The 22,239-nt window shown below is 39.7% G+C and overlaps 2 protein-coding genes across 5 annotated transcripts in view; one reads left to right on the top strand and one right to left on the bottom strand.

The window, feature by feature from the left end:
• PHKB (phosphorylase kinase regulatory subunit beta) overlaps positions 1-16,840 on the bottom strand; it is a gene marked incomplete at both ends in the record, with an annotated part of 214,078 nt that extends 197,238 nt beyond the window's left edge. For 2 of the 4 annotated variants that reach the window (XM_080704249.1, XM_080704250.1), the window contains one exon: positions 16,765-16,840. In XM_080704249.1, the coding sequence (XP_080560375.1) occupies positions 16,765-16,840 (76 nt within the window). Of the gene's footprint in view, positions 1-14,675; positions 14,731-16,749 lie in introns of those variants that run through there. The other 2 variants (XM_080704248.1, XM_080704251.1) reach the window with 2 other exon arrangements.
• Positions 16,841-17,102: 262 nt separating this feature from the next.
• Positions 17,103-22,239, top strand: part of ITFG1 (integrin alpha FG-GAP repeat containing 1) — a gene marked incomplete at its 3' end in the record, with an annotated part of 248,608 nt that continues 243,471 nt past the window's right edge. The window contains exons 1-2 of the mRNA XM_080703290.1: positions 17,103-17,319; positions 19,239-19,311. Coding sequence (XP_080559416.1) covers positions 17,112-17,319; positions 19,239-19,311 — 281 coding nt within the window. The 5' untranslated portion in view covers positions 17,103-17,111. The remainder of the gene's footprint in view (positions 17,320-19,238; positions 19,312-22,239) is intronic.

The raw sequence follows: 22,239 nt of genomic DNA on the forward strand, positions 1-22,239 counted from the left end.
CCATTTATATTTATTTGTTTATTTTGGTGGTACTGGGGTTCCTGGAAACCCTTCTACCTCTGGGCTACACTCCCAGACATATTTTTATACTTTTTTATTTGGAAACAAGGTCTCTCAAGCCAGTGCAGGTGGCTTCGAACTTATGCGATCCTCCTGTCTCTGCCTCCCAAGCGCGGGGATTACAAGCGTGTGCCACTACGCCAGGTGTGTAAATGGTCTTTTTTTTTTTTTTTTTTTTTTTTGGTGGTACTGGGCTTCCTGGAAGCCCTTCTACCTCCGGGCTACACTCCCAGACCTATTTTATATTTTTGAAACAGGGTCTCTTACACCAGCGCGGCTGGCTTCGAACCTGCACGATCCTCCTGTCTCCGCCTCCCAAGTGCGGGTATTACAAGCGTGTGCCACCATGCCCAGCAATAAATGGTCACTTTTTTTTTTTTTTTTTGGGTGGTACTGGGGTTCCTGGAAGCCCTTCTATCTCCGGGCTACACTCCGAGACCTATTTTTACATTTTTATTTGGAAACAGGGTCTCCTAAGCCAGCGCGCGCGGCTAGCTTCGAACCTGCACGATCCTCCTGTCTCTGCCTCCCAAGCGTGGGGATTACAAGCGTGCGCCACCACGCCCGGCATAAATGGTCACTTTTAAGATAGAGGAAAAGATCATGGAGTAGAATAAATGTGACATTAAAGCAGCCTTGGGTTGCCACAGGTAGTCTAATGTCTACGTGCAGGAGCTATAGAAGATTAACCACTTTCTCTAACCATACTACCAGAAGTACTACTACTTAGGGTGAAAAAGGAAGAAAAATCCCAATAAAATGTCAATGCTACATAGTAGTGATGCGAACAGGTCTTAAGCATGACAATTTAGAGCTAAACTTAATTTCAATAATAAGTCATTAACATCCTTCAAGCCTAGCTATAGCCAACTGTCAGACATTCCAGAAAAGCAAGCTGGTTCCACAAGAGACAAGGCAAACTCAAGGCTTTTGGGAATAAAATCAAATCTCTCATTAAGAAGAATAACCAGCCATGGTGGAACATGTCAATAATCCAAAATTAGTGCATGCTTAGAAAGGCCCTCAGAGAAACTTATTGAGACCCTGCTTGAGACTTCCAGGAAGATGGCGACGGAGAAAAGTGGCATTTACGAGTTCTGCTAACAATCGATCTCTAGTACCACAAAATCAGCGCTTTTCATAGCCAGAAAACACCATCAGCAGAGAAAAAAAAAACTGTAAATACAAGGGAAAGAGAAAAAGAAGGCTGGAAGAACAACAAGACACCAGAAAAAAAAAAAAAAAACCAGGCCCTAGTGCTGTGGTGGCGCCACACCGGCACCATCTTCCCTCACAGCGCCAGGATCCAGAGAGGAGGGGGACTCAGAACAGAACTCAAAACCAGAGAGGAGATACGTCGGCCTCATGGTCGAGGATGCGACAACAGCGCTGTATTGCTGACAGCAGCAGCGATGAGTTCATCGGGCCCGCAACAGCTCCAGATCAGCATACTCAACAACCCACCAGTCTCCAGAGAGGAGGAGTGGACAAAGAGCTGAGATGAGCAGCTGCGGAAAAAACCGGGTGTAATTCAGCCATTTTTTCGGTACACGGAGTGTCTAAAGTTTCCAGGGGCTGGGCTCAACACGCTGTTCCAGGGGCTCAGAGTGGAGCTCGAAACCAGAAAAGAAATGTACCAGCCTCATAGCCAAGGGCATGGCAGCAGTGCCAAATTACCAGCAGTGGTGGCAGCGAGTTCACCGAGTCCACAACAGCTCCAGTACTGCACCCCCAGAGACTTGCACAGCTTTGATGATCTCCCTGGGTCTGAGATTTTGCAGTTTAACCCAGTGAAGGAGTAGCAGTGGCAGAGATACCACACCCTAGTCGCAGCTCCCTGTGGGAAAACTCCCAGCCTGGCACCCACATGGTCTCACGCAGCCTCGATTAACTCTAACTCCATGGATCTGAGACTTTGCGATACAACCCAGTAAAGGAGTAGTGGTGACTGAGATTACCACAGACGCGAGAGGCAGAGCACCCTAAGTGAAGTCGTAGTGCCCCAGGGAAGAACCCAGAGAAGGCACAAACTTCTGAAATCATGGGAAAGAGGAATAACAATGGAGCAATGAATACCCACAACCCCACAATATCAGAACCTGATAACACAGAAATTCAGAGATCTCTAGAAGATCAAATCAGGAAAATAACTGTAAAATAACTGTAAAAATAAAACAGGACCTTTGAAAAGAAATCAGAGAGTCTAAAAGAGATAAAAGATGCAATCATTGAAGTAAAGGCCTCAATTCAAACTATAAACAATCGATTAGACCATATGGAGAATAGAATCTTGCTCCTAGAAGATAATCACTCCAAAAATGAAGGCATAGTCCAACAGCAGTAATTTGACATTGAAGAAATATGGGCCCATTTTAAGAGTGCTACCCAAAGAATAATTGGAATAGAAGAAGAAAAAGAAGTATCAATAATCTCTTCAAGGAAGTGATAGCAGAAAATTTTCCAAACATAGAGCAAGAGGTAGATAAATAGGTCCAGGAAACTTATAGAACTCCTTTTAGACAGGATCAGAGAAGAGGATCCCCACACCACAAAATTGTCAAAATGACTAATGTGGAAGCCAAGGAGAGAATCTTAAAGGCAACAAAAACAAAAGGCCAAGTGACATTCGGAGGCAAACCAATTAGAATCACTCCAGACTTCCCAAAACAAATCATGAAAGCCAGAAGGGCATGGAGTAACATATTCCAAACTCTGAAAGAAAACAACTTCCAGCCAAAAATTTCCTACCCAGCAATACTATCTATCAAATTAGATGGGGAAATAAGAAGCTTCCATGACAAACAGAAACTCAAGGAATTTATGTCTTCAAAACCAGCGTTAGAGAAAATACTCAAGGAGATTAACTACAAAGAAGAAATAGGTAATACACGCCAGAACCAAAGAAAAAAGATTTTTTTTTTTGCAGCTGACAACTAAACAAAGAAGAATAAACAGTATCTCAAACAGAAATAAAATCTTAACATGTTAGGAATTAAAAATTATCTCTCAATAATCACACTGAATGTAAACGGCCTCAATTCCCCAAAAAAAGACATAAAGTGGCAAAATGGATAAAAACCAGAATTCATCTATCTGCTGCTTACAAGAAACACACCTTACAAGTAAAGATAGGAACAAACTCATGGTAAAGGACTGGAGCAAGGTAATCCATGCTAACAGAACTCGAAGGCAAGCAGGAGTAGCAACTATGATATCAGACAAGTTGGATTTCAAACCCAAACTTATTAGAAGAGACAAAAAAGGCCATATTTTACTGGTAAAAGGAATAACCCAGCAAGAGAAAATAACAATAATCAATATCTATGCCCCAAACATAGGTGCAGCTACTTTCATAAATCAAACTCTTTGTGACATGAAGTCACACATAAATCCTGACACAATAATACTGGGAGACTTCAACACATCTCTCACAACATTAGACCAATCTTCCAGACAAAAGACCATAATGGAATGAAACTAGAAATCAACTATAAGAAAACCCAGAGAAACAACATAAATATGTGGAGACTGAACACCATACTTCTGAATGAAGAATGGGTTATAGAAGATGTAAGAGGTAAAATCAAGAAATTTCTAGAAACAAATGAAAATAAAGATACAACATATCAAAACCTCTGGGACACTTTGAAGGCAGTATTAAGAGGAAAATTTATAGCACTGAGTGCTCACATAAGAAAAACAGAAAATCTTCAAATAAATAACGACACACCTCAAAGCCCTTGAAAAGCAGGAACAATTGAACCCCAAAGCCAGTAGAAGACAGGAAATTATTAAAATTAGAGACCCTGTTTCAAAATTAAAATATAAAAATGGATCTGGGGCTGTTGTTCAAAGGTAAAATACTCATCCCTGGGTATAATCCCCAATACCACCACAAAAAAAAAAAAAAAAAAAAAAAAAGGAGCCGGGCGTGGTGGCGCACGCTTGTAATCCCCGTGCTTGGGAGGCGGAGACAGGAGGATCGCGCAGGTTCGAAGCCAGCCACGCTGGCGTAAGAGACCCTGTTTCAAAAATATAAAATAGGTCTGGGAGCGTAGCCCAGAGGTAGAAGGGCTTCCAGGAACCCCAGTACCACCAAAAAAAAAAAAAAAAAGGAAAAAGTATACAGTGATGAAACACCACAATGCACAATGTACTCCAAGAATACGTTCATGTTTTAATATATCAGCTAGACTTCTAAAAATTGCAGCACTGAGGGAAGCAGCACATATCTGTCCTGCTGAAACTCGATCTCTATCATAGTGAAAACAGTTTTTTGACAGAAGAAACCGGTATAAATTTGAACAGTGCACTGATTTTGAAAAGCAGCAGGAAAAAAAAAAAACCTAGAAAGAAGATCAAAGAGTAGAAAGTAGATCAAAGAGAAGAAAAGTACCCCTGCCTACTTTTAATGGCTGCTGCCACCATCTTACCTTAATGTGCCAGGAACAGCAGAGTCCTCCAGCAAAAAAGGGCAAACAACTTGAAACCAAGTAAGTAGTTGCAGCTCATCGAAACTGTAAGCAGCCAGCTGCTCCTCCATGGACTCCAGCTACAACTTGTTGAACTGGCACCTGAGATCACCATGCCCTCCAGAGATAGAGAGTGGTGCTCAACACTCTTCTTCCTTAATAAATATCTACTCTCCTCTCTGTCCCTTACTTTTTGTTCCCTTTGTCTTTATTAAATCCAGTTCATATCACTATACACTAAATACTCTTAAATGGTTACTAAAATTCTACTACATATTTGCTATCTCTAATCTTTACTATATATTACCTTACCAAACTCATACTCTCATCATATTGGATCCTATCTGTGACTTAACCCTATTTTTGAATGTATGACTTTTATCACTTTGCTCTTAATTCAACCTTCACCACTGAATACAACACAATTTGCCCCTGTATATACCAGCTGACTACAACAGATTGAGAGAAATCTATCAAAAGCAACAGAGATAAAAACTTAAGAAATCTGAACTCATAAGAATAACAAGAAAGCAATAAGCTCCCACAACCTCACAATAACAGAACTCTACAACAAAGTGTTACAGAAATTGCTAGAAGATCAGAAATTTAACAGTAGAAATCATAGCGGATTTCCAAAAAGAACTGAGGGACAACCTAAAAGAAATAAAAGGTGCAATCACTGAAGTGAAGGCATCAATTCAAACTATAAACAATAGATTAGAGCACATGAAGAATAGAATCTTGTTCTTAGAAGATGATCACTCCAAAAATGAATAAATAGTATATAATTTAGAAAAAAAAATTTGATAGCATAAATTGGACATCAAAAAGATATGAGCCCATCTTAAAGGAGGTAACCTAAGAATAAGAGGCATAAAAGAAGGAATAGAAGGTGACACCAAAGGGATCAATAATCTTTTCAAAAAGTAATATCAGCGGGGCATGGTGGTGCACACTTGTAATCCCCACGCTTGGAAGGTGAAGACAGGAGAATCACGTAGTTTTGAAGCCAGCCTTGCTGGCTTAAGAGACCCTGTTTCCAAGTTAAAAAATATAAATATATAAAATAGGTCTGGGAGTTTAGCTCAGAAGTAGAAGGGTTTCCAGGAACCCCAGTACCACAAAGAAAAAAAAGAAAAAAGTAGTATCAGACAATTTTCCAAACACAAAAAAAGACTTCTTTACAATAGTACAGGAAACTTATAGAAATCCCTTTAGACAAGATCAGAGAAAAGGTTCACCATGCCACATACTCAAATGACCAATGTAGAAGTCAAGGATAGAATCTTAAAGGCAACAAAAACAAAACACCAAGTGACATTCAGAAGCAAACCAATGATAATTACTCCAAACTTCCCAAACCATGTTACGAATGCCAGAAGGGTCTTGGAGTAACATATTTCAAACTCTGAAAGAAAACAAATTGCAGCCCAAAATTTCCTACGCAACAAAACTATTTCTCAAGTTAGGGAAATAAAGATCTTCGATGATAAACAGAAGCTGAAAGAATTTATGTCCTCCAAACCAGCACTAGAAAAAAATACTCAGAGATTGCAAAGAAGAAATAAGTAATAAATGCCAGAACCAGAGATACAATAATTTCCATCACACAAACAAATATGCAAAGAAGAACAAACACTACCTCAAACAAGTTAAAACTAAAAATGTTAGTAATTAAAAATTCCCTCTCAATAATCACACTGAGCATAAATGGCCTCAACTTCTCAATAAAAAAAAGGTGGCAAAACGAATTAAAAATCATAATCCATCTATCTGTTACCTGCCAAACCACACTTTACAAATAAAGATAATAACAAACCAAAGGTGAAGGGCTGAAGCAAGGTAATCCATGCAAATGGAACTCAAAGACAAACAGGAGTCGCATCCCCTGCTTGGACTATCAGACAAATTAGATTTCAAGGCCAAGCTTATCAGAAGAAACAAGACAGGTCAGTTTTTTACTGATAAGAACAATCCAACAAGAAGAAATAACAATAGTCAACATTTATACCCATTTACATGTACAAGTACTTTCCTAAAACAATCTCTTTGCAATATCATGTCACAAATCTCAATACAATAATACCAGGAGACCTCAACACTCCTCTCACAGCGCTAGACCAATCTTCTAGACAAAAGTTCAGTAAAGAGACCTTAGATCTAAAGAACACCTTAAACATAATGAAACTATTAGATACAAAAAGATTATTCCACTCAACCACAGTGAGGTTCAAATTTTTCTCAGCTGCTCATGGAACACTCTCCAAAATAGTTCACAAAGTAAACACTAGCAAATTTAAAAAATGTGACATACTCTCCTGTGCCTTTTCAGAACCCAATGAAATGAAACTAGAAATCAAAGACCCAGAGTTAATACAAAAATATGTGGAGACTGAACAACATACTGCCAAACAAGGAATGGGTCATAGACAATGTAATGGGAGAAATTAAGAAATTCCTAGAAACAAACAAAAATAGCGATACAACATATCAAAACCTCTGGGACACCTTAAAGGAAAAATTAAGAGGAAAATTCATAGAACTAAGGACCCATGTAAGAAGAACACAAAATAACCAAATAAAAAACCTAATAACAATGCTGGGCGTGGTGACGCATACTTGTAATACCCGTAATACCTGTGCTTGGAAGGTGGAGACAGGAAGATCAAGCTGGTTCGGAGCCAGCCTCTCTGGCTTAAGAGACCCTGTTTCCACATAAAAAAGTTAAAAAATAGGTCTGGGAGTGTAGCCCGTGGGAGTGTATCCCAGAGGTAGAAGGGCTTCCAAGAACCCCAGTACCACCAAAACAAAAAACAAGAAACAAAAAATAAAACCTAAGGACATACTGCAAAGCCCTTGAAAATCAGGAACAGTCTAATCCCAAAACTAGTTGAAGACAGGAAATTATTAAAATCAGAGCAGAAACCAATGAAGTAGAGAATAATAAAACAATACAGAAAGTCAACAAAACCAAAAAATTTTTTCATGAAAAAATGAACAAGATAAACCACTAGCCAACCTAAACAAATGAAAGAATCATTCCAAAGTATAAAAACAAGAGATGAAAAAGGAGAGACTACCGACAGTGTAGAAATCCAGAGGATTATCAGAAACTACTTTAAAAAGTTATACTCCCCCAAAATTAAAAATCTAGAAGAAACTGACAACTTTCTAGAAAAATGCAAGCTTCCTAGGTTGGGTAAAGAAGATATAGAAAAATTAAGCCAACCAACAGTAATAAAAAAAAAGCCTAGGACTAGATGGTTTCCCAAAAGAATTTTATAAAACCTTTATAGAAGAGTTAATCCCAATACTCCTTCAATATATTTTGAGAAACAGGAAATACATTCATCCAAATACATTCCACGAAGTCAACATCACATTAATACCAAAACCAAACAAAGACAATTCAAGGAAAGAAAATTACAGGCCCTTGTTGTTGACGAACTTAGACATGAAACTGTTAAACAAAATACTAACAACAAGCATTAAAAACCACATCAAGGAAATCATACAACATGACCAAGTAGGTTTCATTCCAGGGATGCAAGACTGGTTCAACATATGAAAACCAATCCATGTAATTTATTACCTCTATAAAGAAAATTATAAAACATTGAAAAAAGAAATTGAAGAAGATCTTAGAAGATGAAAAGATCTTCCATGTTCTTAAAGAGGCATAATAAATATCAAAATGGCCATTCTTCCAAAAGTATTCTATATATATTCAATGAAATAGCCATTAAATTACCAGTGTCATTCCTCACAGACATAAAAAAAAAAATCAGTCCTTAAATACATTTAGAACAACAAAAAACCCAGAATCATGAGAGTAGTTCTCAGCAACCAAAACCATACAAGAGGCTTCACAATATCTGACTTCAAACTATACTACAAAGCCATAATAATAATAAAAAAAAGCACAGTACTGGCAGGAAAGCAGACACATAGACCAATGGGCAAGAATAGAAGACTTAGAAAAAAATCCCCACGCTTAAGCCAATTGATTATTGACAAAGGGACCAAAAACATACACTGGAAAAAACATAGCCTCTTCAGCAAATGGTATTGGCAAAAATATTTAACCATATGCAGATAAATGGACATAAAACATACTTTCTTCCCTGAACAAGACTTAATTCTAGATGGCTGAAAGACTTGGAAATCAGACCAGAGAATAGAGGTCCACCATTTTAACACACAGGCACAAGTAAAACCTTTCTCAACAAAGATGCAAAGGCACAAGACACTAATAGGTAGATAAATACATGGGATTGCATTAATATGCAGAGCTCACTCAGGCTATACCATACAAAAATATACTTAGGAATAAACTTAACGAAGGAGGTAAAAGAATTCTACAAAAAAAATTATAAAACATTTAAAAAAGAAATTGAAAAAGACCATAGAAGATGGTAATATCTTCCATGTTCTTGGATAGGAAAAATAAATATTATCAAAAGGGCCATACTTACAAAAGTGATTGGCAGATTCAATGCAATAACTATTGAATTATCAAGGTACTTCTTCACACACACAAAAAAATTAGTACTTAAATTCATTAGGAACAACAAAAAAAAAAAAAACCAAAAAAAAAACCAGAACAGCCAGTCATCCAACAAAAACCATGCAGGAGGAATCACAATACCTGATCAAATTATAAAATAAAGCCATAGTAATCAAAACAGCATGGTACTGACATAAAAACAGATACATAGACCAATGAAGGGCATAGGTCCAACACCGTAACACAAAGGCACAGGTAAAATCTTTCTCAAAAAGACTCCAGAGGCACAAGAAACTAAAAGGCATATCAATGTGGATTGCATTAAACTTTCTGAAAGCAAAGAAAACTATCAAGAACCTCAACAACGAGCCGAAAGAATGAGAGAAAGTATTTTCCTTCAATAGAGAAATACTATCTAGAATATACAGAGAACTCAGAAAGAAACTCAATCAAAAAATGGGCAAGTAAACTAAACAGACAATTCACAAAAGAAGAAATTCAAATGGCCAATAAATGTATAAAAAATGTTCAAAATCATTATCAATCAAAGAGATGCAAATCAAAACTACCCTGAGATTTCATCTAACTCCAATTAGAATGGCAATCATTCAAAACACAAACAACAAGAAAGGCTGGCAAGGATGTGGAGAAGTGGGAACTCTAAGACATTGTTGGTGGGATTGCAAATTAGTGCAACCACTTTGGAAAACATTATGGAGGCTCCTCAGAAAAATGGGAGCAAAGGTACCATATGATCCACCAATACCACTTCTGGGTATTTAACGAAAAGAATGGAAACCAAACTACCAAAATAATGCATGCATATTTATGTTCATAGCTGCACAATTCACAATTGCCAAACTATGGAACCAGTCAAAACCACGGGATATGTACACAATGGAATTTTACTCAGCCATAAAGAATAACAAAATTACATCATTTACAGGGAAATAGATGGAACTGAAAAACATTATGCTGAGTGAGATTACTCAGTCAAAAAAAAATAAGAAATCAGATGCTCTCCCTAATATGTGGAAGCTAGGGAGAAGATGGGTCATAGGAGGAACTCCAGATGAAGGAGAAACTATAGATGAACAAATAAGGCGACATAACTGAGGGGAATGGAAGGCGGAAAGAGGGAACATAATCAGAAACATATCAAAGTCAATCACTAAGCCAAACGTGGGGAAAAAAAAGATGGGGGAGGGAATGGGATGGAAATGGGGAAGAGCTAAATGAGTGATGTATCCTTCTACTATCTTGTAGTCCATTAAGATGTATGACTAAAATGCACCAACTAAAACTTAAAAAACATATCAGCTAATATATACACTTAATTTAGAATTTTTCAAATTATTTTTAAAAAGTTTAAGCAGATAGAAATTCTAACTAGTCTACTTTGAGCCATTATGTAATGAATACACTTAACAAAATACACCAAACCCTCCCCCACAAAAAAGAGCCAGGTGTGGTGGCGCACATTTGTAATCCCAGCATTTGGGAGACTGAGACAAGAGGATCGTGGTTCGCAGACAGTCTCAGCTACTTAGCAAGGCCCTTCACAACTCAGTGAGACCCTTTTTAAAAAATAAAAAGACTAAAATAGGGCTGGGGTGTAGCTCAGAGGTACAATGCCCCTGGGTTCCATGCCCAGTACTGGAAAAAATACATATATATATATATCTAGCATTCAGGAGGTGGAGACAGGAGGATCACACTTCGCAGACACCCTCGGCTACTCAGGGAGACCCTTTGCGACTCCATGAGACCATTTCAAAAATAAAAAAGGACCAAAATATAGGACTTGGGGTGTAGCTCATAGGTAGAATGCCCTTGGGTTCCATCCCCAGCACTGCAAAAAAAGAGGAGAGGTGTAAATAAAAGAGAAAAATATAATCTGTATATTTTTATTTTGAGCATCTTAATGAATAATGGATTAGTCTCCCGAACATGTTTGGGGAAGGAATGAGAATTGAAAATTAAAGTTCTGTTTGGGCCACATTACATTTGAGATGTTTAGTATCTATCTATTTGGAAATGCTCAAATGGGCACTGGGATCGGAATCAGAAATTCTGGGGAGTTCCTCTCTTTCTCTGATTTCACAGAAGGCTGGAAAAAAACAAAAACAAAAACAAAAAACTGCAAGAGGGAAAACTGACTTTAGAATCACCATGACAGTATTTGGTAAAAATCTAAAACAGAGAGAAAGGCTATTGTGTTCTTCATGAAACTATTTAACTTATGAAATTTGAAGCTTCATCTTTGCTGAGCATGACAACAGAGAAAGAGAATAAGCTTTAAGGTCAATGAGATTCATGCTAAGGGATTTAAACAGTATCGTATGGCTTCTATTTCCTAAATTTTTAAGATTATAGGGCAGAAGAAATCAGAGCTCTCAGGAGGATAAAATTTTTAAATGCTTCTGAAAATTCCATCCTACATCCATCTTGCACACCTAATATAAAACACAACTTTCTTCTTCTTCTTCTTCTTCCTCCTCTTCTTATCCTTCTCCTTCTTCTTCTTCTTTTGCAGTAGTGGGGATGAAACACAGGGACATTCTACCTCCAATCTATACCTCTGGCCCTATTTTGGTGGTGAACACTTATAATCCCAACTTTGGGGAGGCTGAGACAGGTGGATGGCAGTTCAAGGACAGCCTCAGCTACTACTTAGTGAAGCCATTTGCAACTCAGTTAGACCAAAACTATCTTTTTTTTTTTTTTTCTGGTGGTCCTGGGGGTGGAACCTAGGGGCTTTTCTACCACCAGGGTATACTCCCAGACCTATTTTATGCTTTTATTTGGAAACAGGGTCTCACTAAATTGCTGAGAGCCTCACTAAGTGGCTGAGGCTGGCTTTGAAACTGCAATTCTCCTGTCTCAGCCTCCCAAGCATGGGGATTACAAGTGTGTGCCACCACACCCAGCCAAAACTATCTTCTAACTATACAAAAAATAACTGCTCTACCTGCTATCTGACAAGAGTTTCTATAGGAACTGTCAGAAAGAGTGTTTTTAGTCATAATGAGAGACAAAAATGAGATGAATAGAGTAAAATGGACTATTAAAAAGCCCAGATTTGCCAGGCGTGGTGGCGCATGCTTGTAATCCCCTCACTTGGGAGCCAGAGACAGGAGGATTGCACAGGTTAAGAGACCCTGTTTCCAAATAAAAAGTATAAAATAGGTCTGGGAGTGTAGCCCAGAGGTAGAAGGGCTTCCAGGAACCCCAGTACCACCAAAAAAAAAAAAAAAAAAACCTTTGAAAACTAAATTTTTTAAATCAAAATCTTTCATTTTTGGCAATACTGGGTAGTTTTCAGCTAAAAGTATCAGTAAAAAGCTCAGCTGTAAATGAGCATGTAAAATGCATGGTGGTGCATGCTATAATCCCAGCATTTGGGAGGCTGAGACCAGAGGATTGTGGTTCGTGGACAGTCTCAGGTACTTAGTGAAGTCCTTTGCAACTCAGTGAAACCCTGTTTCAAAAATAAAGTCTAAAAAATAGGGCTGGATATGTAGCTCGAAGATACAATACCCTGGGTTCCATTCCCAGTACCTCAAAAAAACAAAAACAACAAAAAACAAGAACAAAAAAAATGAGCTGTAAATTCAGAACATGGTTATTAAATGTAAATATGCAATAAAACATTTTCCTACAATGATAATGTCCAAGAAAAAAGCAAATCATTTTCAATATAAATGAAGGATTTCCAAATTAGTAAATAAATTATGCATGCAAACAATTTTTGTGTGTGTGTGGTACTGGGGATGGAACCCAGGGGCTTTCTACCTCTGGGCTATACTCCCAGATCTATTGTATACTTTATCTGGAAACAGGGTCTCACTAAGTTCCTCAGAGCCTCACTAAGTAGCTGAGGCTGGCTTCAAAAATTCATGATCCTCATGTCCCAGTCTCCCAAGTACTGGGATAACAAGCGTGCATGACCACATCTGGCCTACATGCAAACAATTTGAAGTACTTATTAAACAGAAGTTTTAAGTATCTTTTTATAGTTTTCTAAGTTAGAGTTAAAACAATTTCCCTAAAATGTACAGACTAAAAGTAATTTATTAAGAATCATTCTATTTTTTGTGTGGTACTGGGGATTGACCCAGGTACATTCTGCCTCCAAACTATACTCCCAGCCCTTCTTTAACTCTTTATTTTGAAACAAGGTCTCACTAAGTTGTGGAGGACCTCACAAAGTAGCTGAGGGCTGGCTACAGACCCAAGATCATCCTGTCTCAGCCTCCCAAGTACTGGGGTTTCAAATGTGTACCACGATACATGGCTAAGAATTACTCTTTAGAGTGAATTATAACACTCAAGTTTGCTATTTTTCTATTTGTTTTTCTTTTTTCTTTTTTTTTTTTTTGGTGTACTGGAAAAGCTTCTTGTACACTGCCTTCAAACAATCTACATAATATGGAAACATAATTGTTGGGTTTTTTAATTTTCAGAACTGTTGATGTATAAAAACATATCTTTAGCATTCTATTTCTCCCTTATTTTGCTAACATTGTTTAGAAATATGTCCTCCTATTCTTTTAGTTTAAAGGTAAAATCAGAAATCAGCTGTAATTATATTTTGTTATTTAGAAGATGACAATAAAGACAGGTATCATTTCATTCCTTAAGTACGAACTTTGTTTCCTCCTGTTTGATTGATTCATCCTTAAGTTGTTTCAACATTTTTCTCTTCTCCAAAACAGGACTTGAAATATACACAGAAGTGAAAGTGAGGACCACTTCTGAGTGGCTACAGTATTTGTGGGGGTTCATCTCACACTTACCCATTAATGAGTACCAATGCTTGAATATTCTGCTTAAGATACATTAGAGACAAAGCAGCCTAGCCTTCTCCCACCACATTCTGACACATTACAGGTTTTAAATGGCCTAATGTGAATCACAACCTATAGAAAGGGCCCTAAAGACTTCAGTTTACATTTCAGCTATGTGGCTACTTAAAAATCCATTTCTTCTTTTATAAAGTTAAGACTGAATCTCCATACATGGTCATTTTGGAGGCCATAAACTACTTCTAAATTGTTTTCAAAATCCTATGCACCGTCTGGAAAGCTGATTCCACAGTTTTCAATCAGCTCTCAAAGTGTCCCATCAACACAATAATCCAAGAACCATAGCATCAACATCTCCTATATTTACACCAAGAAGGTATGAGATGGAGTGGTAAGTACAAGCTTTGAAACTCTACAGTCTTGGGAACTGGAACTAGAACACTACAGTAGTAAGTTGAATTTTGACTCAAAAGTCCTAATTTATGAAAGTTGCTTCCATTATAAAAAAAAAAAAGACTAAAATAATCTAAGAAACTACGCTATATGGCCATTTGACAACTGAGACTCTCAGGCACTAAAGAACTGCCCCAGGTCAAACAGCTTTGCAAGTGCCAGGGCAAGGCCTTTACTCTCTGTCCTTCCCATACCTCACAGAAAAACACCACAGGCCACATTCAAAATATAATGCTAACTTGAGCCTAACAGTAGCTCAGTTGTCAACCCATTGAAGAGGAAATAAAATAAAAATGTATGGTACAATGATATCAAGCTTAAAAAAAACAAAGATTTAAAAATATCAAGTGACCCTTTTGCGGTCTACACACTTACCAGACCTTAAGAAAGCAGGCAGAGAGCAGACGGCTGCATCAGGTGAGTTGGCCATTTCAAACTGTTGACTCTAATCATAAGCGTTGCAGGCTAAACTACAGCAATTTTAAAACTGTTTAGTGAAGGTTAGAAGCAATCAGCAATAGATTAATTGAAAGTAGTGTGAGCAGTTATTAACATGATGCAGTATGCAACAAAAGGCAATAATTAAGGATCATTATATAATTTTATGTTCTTTTATGATTTGAAAATTTGATTTCTTTTGTTTAATAAATTACATTTGCTTATATGCATGAGGCAGGAAATATAAAATCCACTTACTAAACATCATATAAAGGTAGCACCCTTTATTGTGCAGTGAAGCAATTATGCTACTATGTAACAATGCTTAGAACTCAGCAGAGAAGTCTATACCAGAAGCAAGTTTATTCAAACTTTAAACAAAGTTCCCTTTATTTAACCTCTAAAAGTGACAAGTTAATGGTTTTTAATGACACAGGAAGTAAAATAGTTCACTCAAAAACTTTATCAGCTATATTTCAAAAGGGAGAAGAATCTGAAACCTAAAACATAACTATTAATTTGGAGATCTGGCTTGAAGTGGTATCTCTTTTTAATACTATGATGTAAACATATAGGGACATCTAACACTGATACTATCCACTTAACTCTGCACATAAAACTATATTCAATAATAGCTATATAAAATGTTATGTATATTATATATAACATTTTTCTCAGTTAAGGGAAGGTTTTTAAAGACTGAAGGAGAAAATAAACTCTATGCTTTTTTTTTTAAAGAAATGCTGTAGCCGGGTGTGGTGGCCTATTCTAGTAATCGCAGTACTTGGGAGATTAAGACAGAAGGCTCTGAGGTTGGAAAGCACCCCCTCAGCAACTAAGCAAGGCTCTCAGCACTTGTTTCCTAATAAAAAGTAAAATAAGGCTGGGGGTGTATCTGTGAGGTAGAATGTCCCTGGTCAATCCCCAGCATCATCAACAACGCGACTATTTCAAGTAAATGTATTGACTTTAAGGACTACTTCTTGAAAAATTCTCATACCTTGTAGGTGATAGTTTTACTGTAATCCTAAGTAAATACATAAGAACTTTAAGGCTTAAAAGCAATGAAATTGGTAACAAAGATGGTTTTATGAAATAAGACTTTTATACATTTTTAAAAAGTCACCATGCATAATACACAACTAATAACTTCATTAATAAAAAGTCTAAAACATAACAGGGGCATATTAGTGGGGGGGCCTTAATATCAATGCAAATGAAGATTATTTTTGCGACACAATGTCTTTCAGATCTCCCAGTATTTTCTCAATCCTTTAAAAGGGAAGGTTGACAGCTGAAGGCTTGTCATTTGATCACCTCTTCTGATGATGAGCACACTTTGCTCATGATTATATCCAGCCAGTCAGAAGTAAGGGACGTTTCAACGCTGGCTCTTGAGTTATAGGCCACAAGTGTTAACTCTGAAGTCATGACTCTGCAATTTGACTAAGTCAGGTCAGGACACTTGGGCTCAGGAACCATGACTGTAAAGTACAAGTCCCAACGCCCTTGTCGAGGGAGGGGGCCCTCTTCCACTTGAGCCCTGACTGTGGGTAACCTAAATTACTTTGTGGCCTCAGGCACTTGTCTCCCTCAATTTCTGTCACATGGCTCAAAAGTAGTGAAGAATGCAAAAGAGTATGTGAAATAAGGAAGCGAATAGCTGGCTCTCTATCTAAAATCGAGGGTGACTTTTACGGATGCAACACACACCAGAGCCACACTTTCCCAGGAATGTGTCACCACCTGATTTCTAGCAGAAACACTCCTGGAGAAGTTGGGTTGCGACTCCTGGGGCGGGGGGCACTCACAGACTACACTGGGGTAGACACACTGAGTAGAGCTGGGAACACCGCCTAACTTTTACGCGGGGGACAGAGACTTCAGGCCTGAGGCCAGGGCCACGGGAGCCTCGCAGGAGAAACCCCAGATCGGGATGGTCCCCAGGGCCCCCGCCTCCCACCCCAGGTCCTGAGGGCGAGTCCCCCCGGTGTCGGGGTAGGGGAGGCGCCCCAGCCAGCCAAACCTGAGCGCTTGGCCCGGGCTCTCCGCTCCAGGACTCTCCAGCTCACGTCGGCCAGGAGCCCCTCCGCCCCCGCCATCGCGCTCCGCCGCGCCAGCCCCCGCCCCGGGCCGCCCGCGCGCCCGCTGCGCCCCGCCCCGCGCGACAGTGTCGTGAAGCGCGCCGGAAGTGAGCGCGAGGGCGCGCCTCCCGCTCGGCGGCCGGGGCTGAGGGCCCGAGGGCAGCGCGAGGGGGCCGGGGTGTGGGCTCCGGCGCCCGCCCGGGCCGCGTTCGCTCTCCACGCGTGCCTCGCGGTGCTTTGCGGCTGCCGTCAAGCGCGGCGGCGGCGGCGGGCGGGGCCGAGGGCTGCCATGGCGGCGGCGGGCCGGCGGCCGAACCCCAGGGCGCTGCTGCTGCCGCTCCTTGCGGGGCTCGCGCTGCTGGGAGTCGGGCCTGCCCCAGCGCGGGCGCTGCAAAACGTCACGGGCGAGCTCTTCGGGGCCGAGGCCTGGGGCACCCTGGCGGCCTTCGGGGACCTCAACTCCGACAAGCAGACGGACCTCTTCGTGCTGCGGGAAAGTCAGTGTTTGCCGGGCCCTCCCTCTGTCCGCTGTCCTTGCGCCTCTCCCGGTGTTCCCCGCACCTCGTCCCTAAGGCCGGCCCCGTCTCCTTCCCCAGAGCTACTCTTCCAGCCCTGTGGCCCTCCGTTTATCTCTGGCACCCTTTCCCTTTCCATTTTTCCAACCCCAAGTCCTGTTTTGGCCACCCCACGATATGATCTGTTGCCCCCAAAGCCTTGGCACTCCTCAGATTTTACCCTGAGAAGCCTGCGGCCTTCATCCACACACACCATCGTCCTGATGGAATCACCTGCCTCTGAAAGTCCTTCCTGGTTCCCAGGAGTTTCTGTAGGTGGCCCTTACATTCTGTCCCGAGGCTCTTTCATTCCTCTTTGCTTTTCTTCACTCTTCTCTGATGAACAGGAAAAGATGCAACTTAACAGTTTCTTCTGATAGAGAACTTCTTACCTCCCCCTTACCCAATTCACCTGCAACTCCTTCTGCTAAGGTCTCAATTTTCTTTGAAGCTACTATGACCCAAAGGCTGCAAACACCTCAGAGCCTACACAAGCATTTTGCAAAGGCCACTGATGAAACAAATATCTTCCTTTGGAAAGCATTCACAAAGTACAATCTCCTTTCCCTCAGGAATAGCTTAGTCTTTACTATACAGCTAGACCTTGGTCACCACTCTGCTCTTACAAATCTTTACTTTCTTTGTCAACTTATGATTCTTGGAAGTTCTTTTTTCTTTTTTTTTTTTTTTTAACCATCTCAAAGACTTTTTGGTAAATCTGTATGGAAACTAGGGGGAATCTTTACATTCTTGAGTGCCCCCTAAAGCATGTGTTGCTTAAAGGTAAAGGCCATGAAGGAAGTGAAGAGCTAATATAGAGCTTGATTGACAGGATCCTGAACCAAACATTTTGGGGCCTTTTCCAGGGCCCCCAAGCCTCTAGTGAATCCTGGACATTTTGCCTATCCTTGAATGATTCCCCATACATATTGCAAGAAGAGTGCATACTGCCAGGCCTGTAGCTACTCCATCCAAATTTCATAGACACTCTTTGATTTTAAAGATGGCCAGTGAAACACAGGCCTTGTAATCCAATACATGGGAGGCTGAGACAGGAGGATCACAGCCTCAAGGCCAGCCTCAGCAATTTAGCAAGATCCTCAGCAAATTAGTGATACCCTATTTCAAAATAAAAAATAAAAAGGGCTGGAGGTATGCATCAGAGGTAGAATGCTTCTGGGTTCAATCCCCAGTCTCTCACACACATACAAAGATTGGCCTGTGTTTGATGAAATAGTTTTAAAAATGTATCTCAGTGAATGCTAATTGAGTTCCAAGAGTGCATCAGCCTGGAGATAATTGCATAGGAGCCATAGGAGGGGAATCTTGGAGGATTCAGCGTTTTTTCCTTGCATGTTTATGTCCTTGTTAACTTGTCACATACCTACAGTAAGAGTTCTTGCATCCTTCGAATGATTATCTGTATGAGGAACTAAACAGCTTTGAAAGGGGGTCAGCATGGTTGGGTTTGAGAAACACAAGGCTTTATACATAGTATGTTACACTGTGGTTGTTTCTGTTTTTCTGTGGTACTATGGGTCAGTGCAGTGTCTCACACTTCATAGTGCAGTATGTGCTTCCTTTAAGTCAGCCAATCTGTCTCTTGGCAGAAGCCATTGATTCTACATGATCCAACTACATTTTTCTGTAATTATCCTTCCTCTGCTTTTTTGAACATTAAAATTGGGATATACTGTAAAATCCCCATTTGTTAGATTGGTAGGCATATTCTTGAAAGGGTACATGAACTGGAATAGAATATAAGTTTTCTTGTTGATAACAATGCTCTACAAGCTCATCACCATTGATTGAATGTTTTACCAGGAAAATGTTTTCTAATATCATTTATTTGGTTCTCTTAGGAAATGATTTAATCGTCTTTTTGGCAGACCAGAATGTACCCTATTTTAAGCCCAAAGTAAAGATTTCTTTGAGGTAAGTACAGATGCTTTATTTTTTAAATATTAGTCATTAGTGAAATAATATCTCTGCTATATCTGGTTGGATTGATTTTGGAATCAGTTTTGTTCACCTGTGATGTTATGACATAAAACTACTGCTTATGAGGTAGGGGTTCTAAGTCATCTGTAAGAAAAGTGATGAAAGAACCCAGATTTAAAAATATTTTTTTAATTAATGAATTTGAATGGATTTAGGTCTGTTCCTATAGAAAATCCCCCATCTTTACAAACTAATATGCTTTCTTAAATGTGTTGACAATTGTTCTTATCTGGAGTGTGCCTGTGGGAGCATTCATTTACATGAGGCTCACCTGATTAACAGTATTTTGTATGGAGCATGGGAGGTGGGGTATAGTTTGCAGTGAGGAAAGGTCAGTGACCTCTGTTCTAATGTGTGTGTGTGTGTGTGTGTGTGTGTGTGTGTGTGTGTGTGTGTGTCTGCATGTTTGTTACTAGAGCTAGAACCCAGGGGCATTCTATCTCTGAGCTATACACCTAGCCCTGTTTTATTTTTTATTTAGAAACTGAGTCTGGCTAAGTAACTATTCTCTTGTCTCCAGCCTATGATCCTCCTGTCTCAATCTCCCCAATTACTAGGATTACAGCATGTGCCACTGCACCCAGTTTGTCCTAACTTTCTTTATCAACTAATAAATTAGGAGTTTTTAAGGTTGATTTTGAAGGATTTAAGATACTGTACTTTTTTTTAATGCTTGGCATTTCATGAAACAGTGAAAACTCATCCCCCCTCCAATGGTAGTGAGTCAATAGAGTTTTGAAACTAACAGATGGGTTTACTGCCATCTGAATTAAAGGAGGAAGTAATTAGTGCAGACCAAAGCTCATCAGTTTGACATTAGTTAATAATACAAATGTGCACCACCACGCCTGGCTTCCCTTTGGGGGTTCTTACTAACTCTTCCACTCCAGGCCTGCTGCCCCATTGGGGCCATTGCCCCACTCAAGCATCTGTGCACTTCCCCACTCTTCCCAGGGGCACCCAGACCTGGCCCCTTTCTTGCCCCCATGAGGTAAGCTTTCTCCATCACTCTCCCTTCCCTCTGCCCCTGGGGTCAGCTAGCTCTCTGCAAGTATGTCCCCCTGTGCGTTGCTCCTTCTCCTTCTCCTGAGTTGCCCTACCTACTATGTGTGGCTCAGGGCATTTAGCATGAAAGGAGCTTGTTCTGACTAGTCAGTTAGTGAAGAGTAGGTGTCAAAGCCCAGGGCCTGCGTGCATACTGGTGTATTACTGTGGATTGAACCCAAAGGTGTTCTCTCTAGGCTGCATTCTCAGCCTTGATAAGACTACAAGAAGTTAAGCTTTCAAGGTTAACATAAATAATTTTAAAATTATTTTGTTAAAAATATAAAATTAGCCGTGAGTAGTGATTCATGGAGCTTGTAATCCTGGTACTTGGAAGCTGAGACAGGAGGATCACTGACTCAAAGCCAGCCTCAGCATTTTAGCAAGGTCTTCAGCAACTTAGACCCTGTTTCAAAATAAAACAGAATTGAGAGTATTGCGCAGAGGTAGAATGCCTCAGGGTTCAATTCCTAGTACTACACATAAATAGAAGAAAAATATATTTGCATATATATGCATATATAAAAAACATGTTATATATAACAACCATATATAGTTGCACATGTATGTTTGGAAAGTGTATTGTCAAGGTTTTGTAAAAATTTATTTTCCGTTGTGAATTTGAACTAACTTTCAGAAATAAAATGATTAATTTTAGCTGGGAATGGTGGTACATACCTGTAATCCCAGGATAGGGAGGCTGAGACAAGAAGATTGCAGGTTTGCAGCCAGTCACAGTAATTTAGTTAAGCCCTCAGCAACTTAGTGAGCTCTTGTTTCAAAAACAAACAAACCAACAACAACAACAAAAAAAAAACGACAGAGGTCAGAAATAGAATGCACCTGGATTTAATCCTTAGGACTCCCTCCCCCACCAAAAAGACCTTAATTCTTATTATGAATTTTGAATCTATATTAAAACTCAAATATTTTATAATTTTTTTTTTTTTTTTTTTTTTTTTTGGTGGTACTGGGGTTCCTGGAAGCTCTTCTACCTTCGGGCTACACTCCCAGACCTATTTTGTTTTTGGAAACAGGGTCTCTTAAGCCAGCGCGGCTGGCTTCGAATCTGCACGATCCTCCTGTCTCCGCCTCCCAAGCGCGGGGATTACAAGCGTGCGCCACCACGCCCGGCATTATAATTTTTTTAATATGTATGTGTATGGACCGAGAAATTGAATGCAGGAGCATTCTACCCCCAAACTATGCCTCCATCCCTATTTGTTTTTTTGTAATATTGAAACAGGGTTTCACTGAGTTGCAGAGGGCCTCATTAAGTTGTTGAGGCTGGCCACAAACCTGTGATCCTCCTGTCTCAGCTTCCCAAGTATGAGGGTTACAAACATGTGCCACCATGCCCAGTTTTATAAATATCATTTTTTGGGGTTTTTTTTTGCGGGTCTGGGGATGGAACCCAGGGGCATTCAACTTCTGAGCTATACCCCCTGCCCTATTTTTTATTCTTTATTTTGAAACCGGGTCTCACTGAGTTGCAGAGGACCTCACTAAGTAGCTGAGCCTATCCAGGAACCACGATCCTCCAGTCTTAACCTCCCGAATGCTGGGATTACAAGCATGCACCACCACACCCGGCTTATAAATATCTTTTAATTGATAAAAATCACAGTTTTACTCCTTACCTCTTTAGCAGTTATGACCACCATTTAAATGTCTTAGTATCTTTGACAAGAGAACTAAATAAAATAGTCATATTCATCAATGTGTAAAAGTAAATGAACTTTCTCTCGGTATATTTTGGATATTTGATATTCTTTTGAAAAATTGTTCCACATTAATTCTGAACTGTTATAGAACAGA

Source organism: Muscardinus avellanarius (genome assembly GCF_963383645.1).
Source record: "Muscardinus avellanarius genome assembly, chromosome: 10".
Classification (NCBI taxonomy): Eukaryota; Metazoa; Chordata; class Mammalia; order Rodentia; family Gliridae; genus Muscardinus; species Muscardinus avellanarius.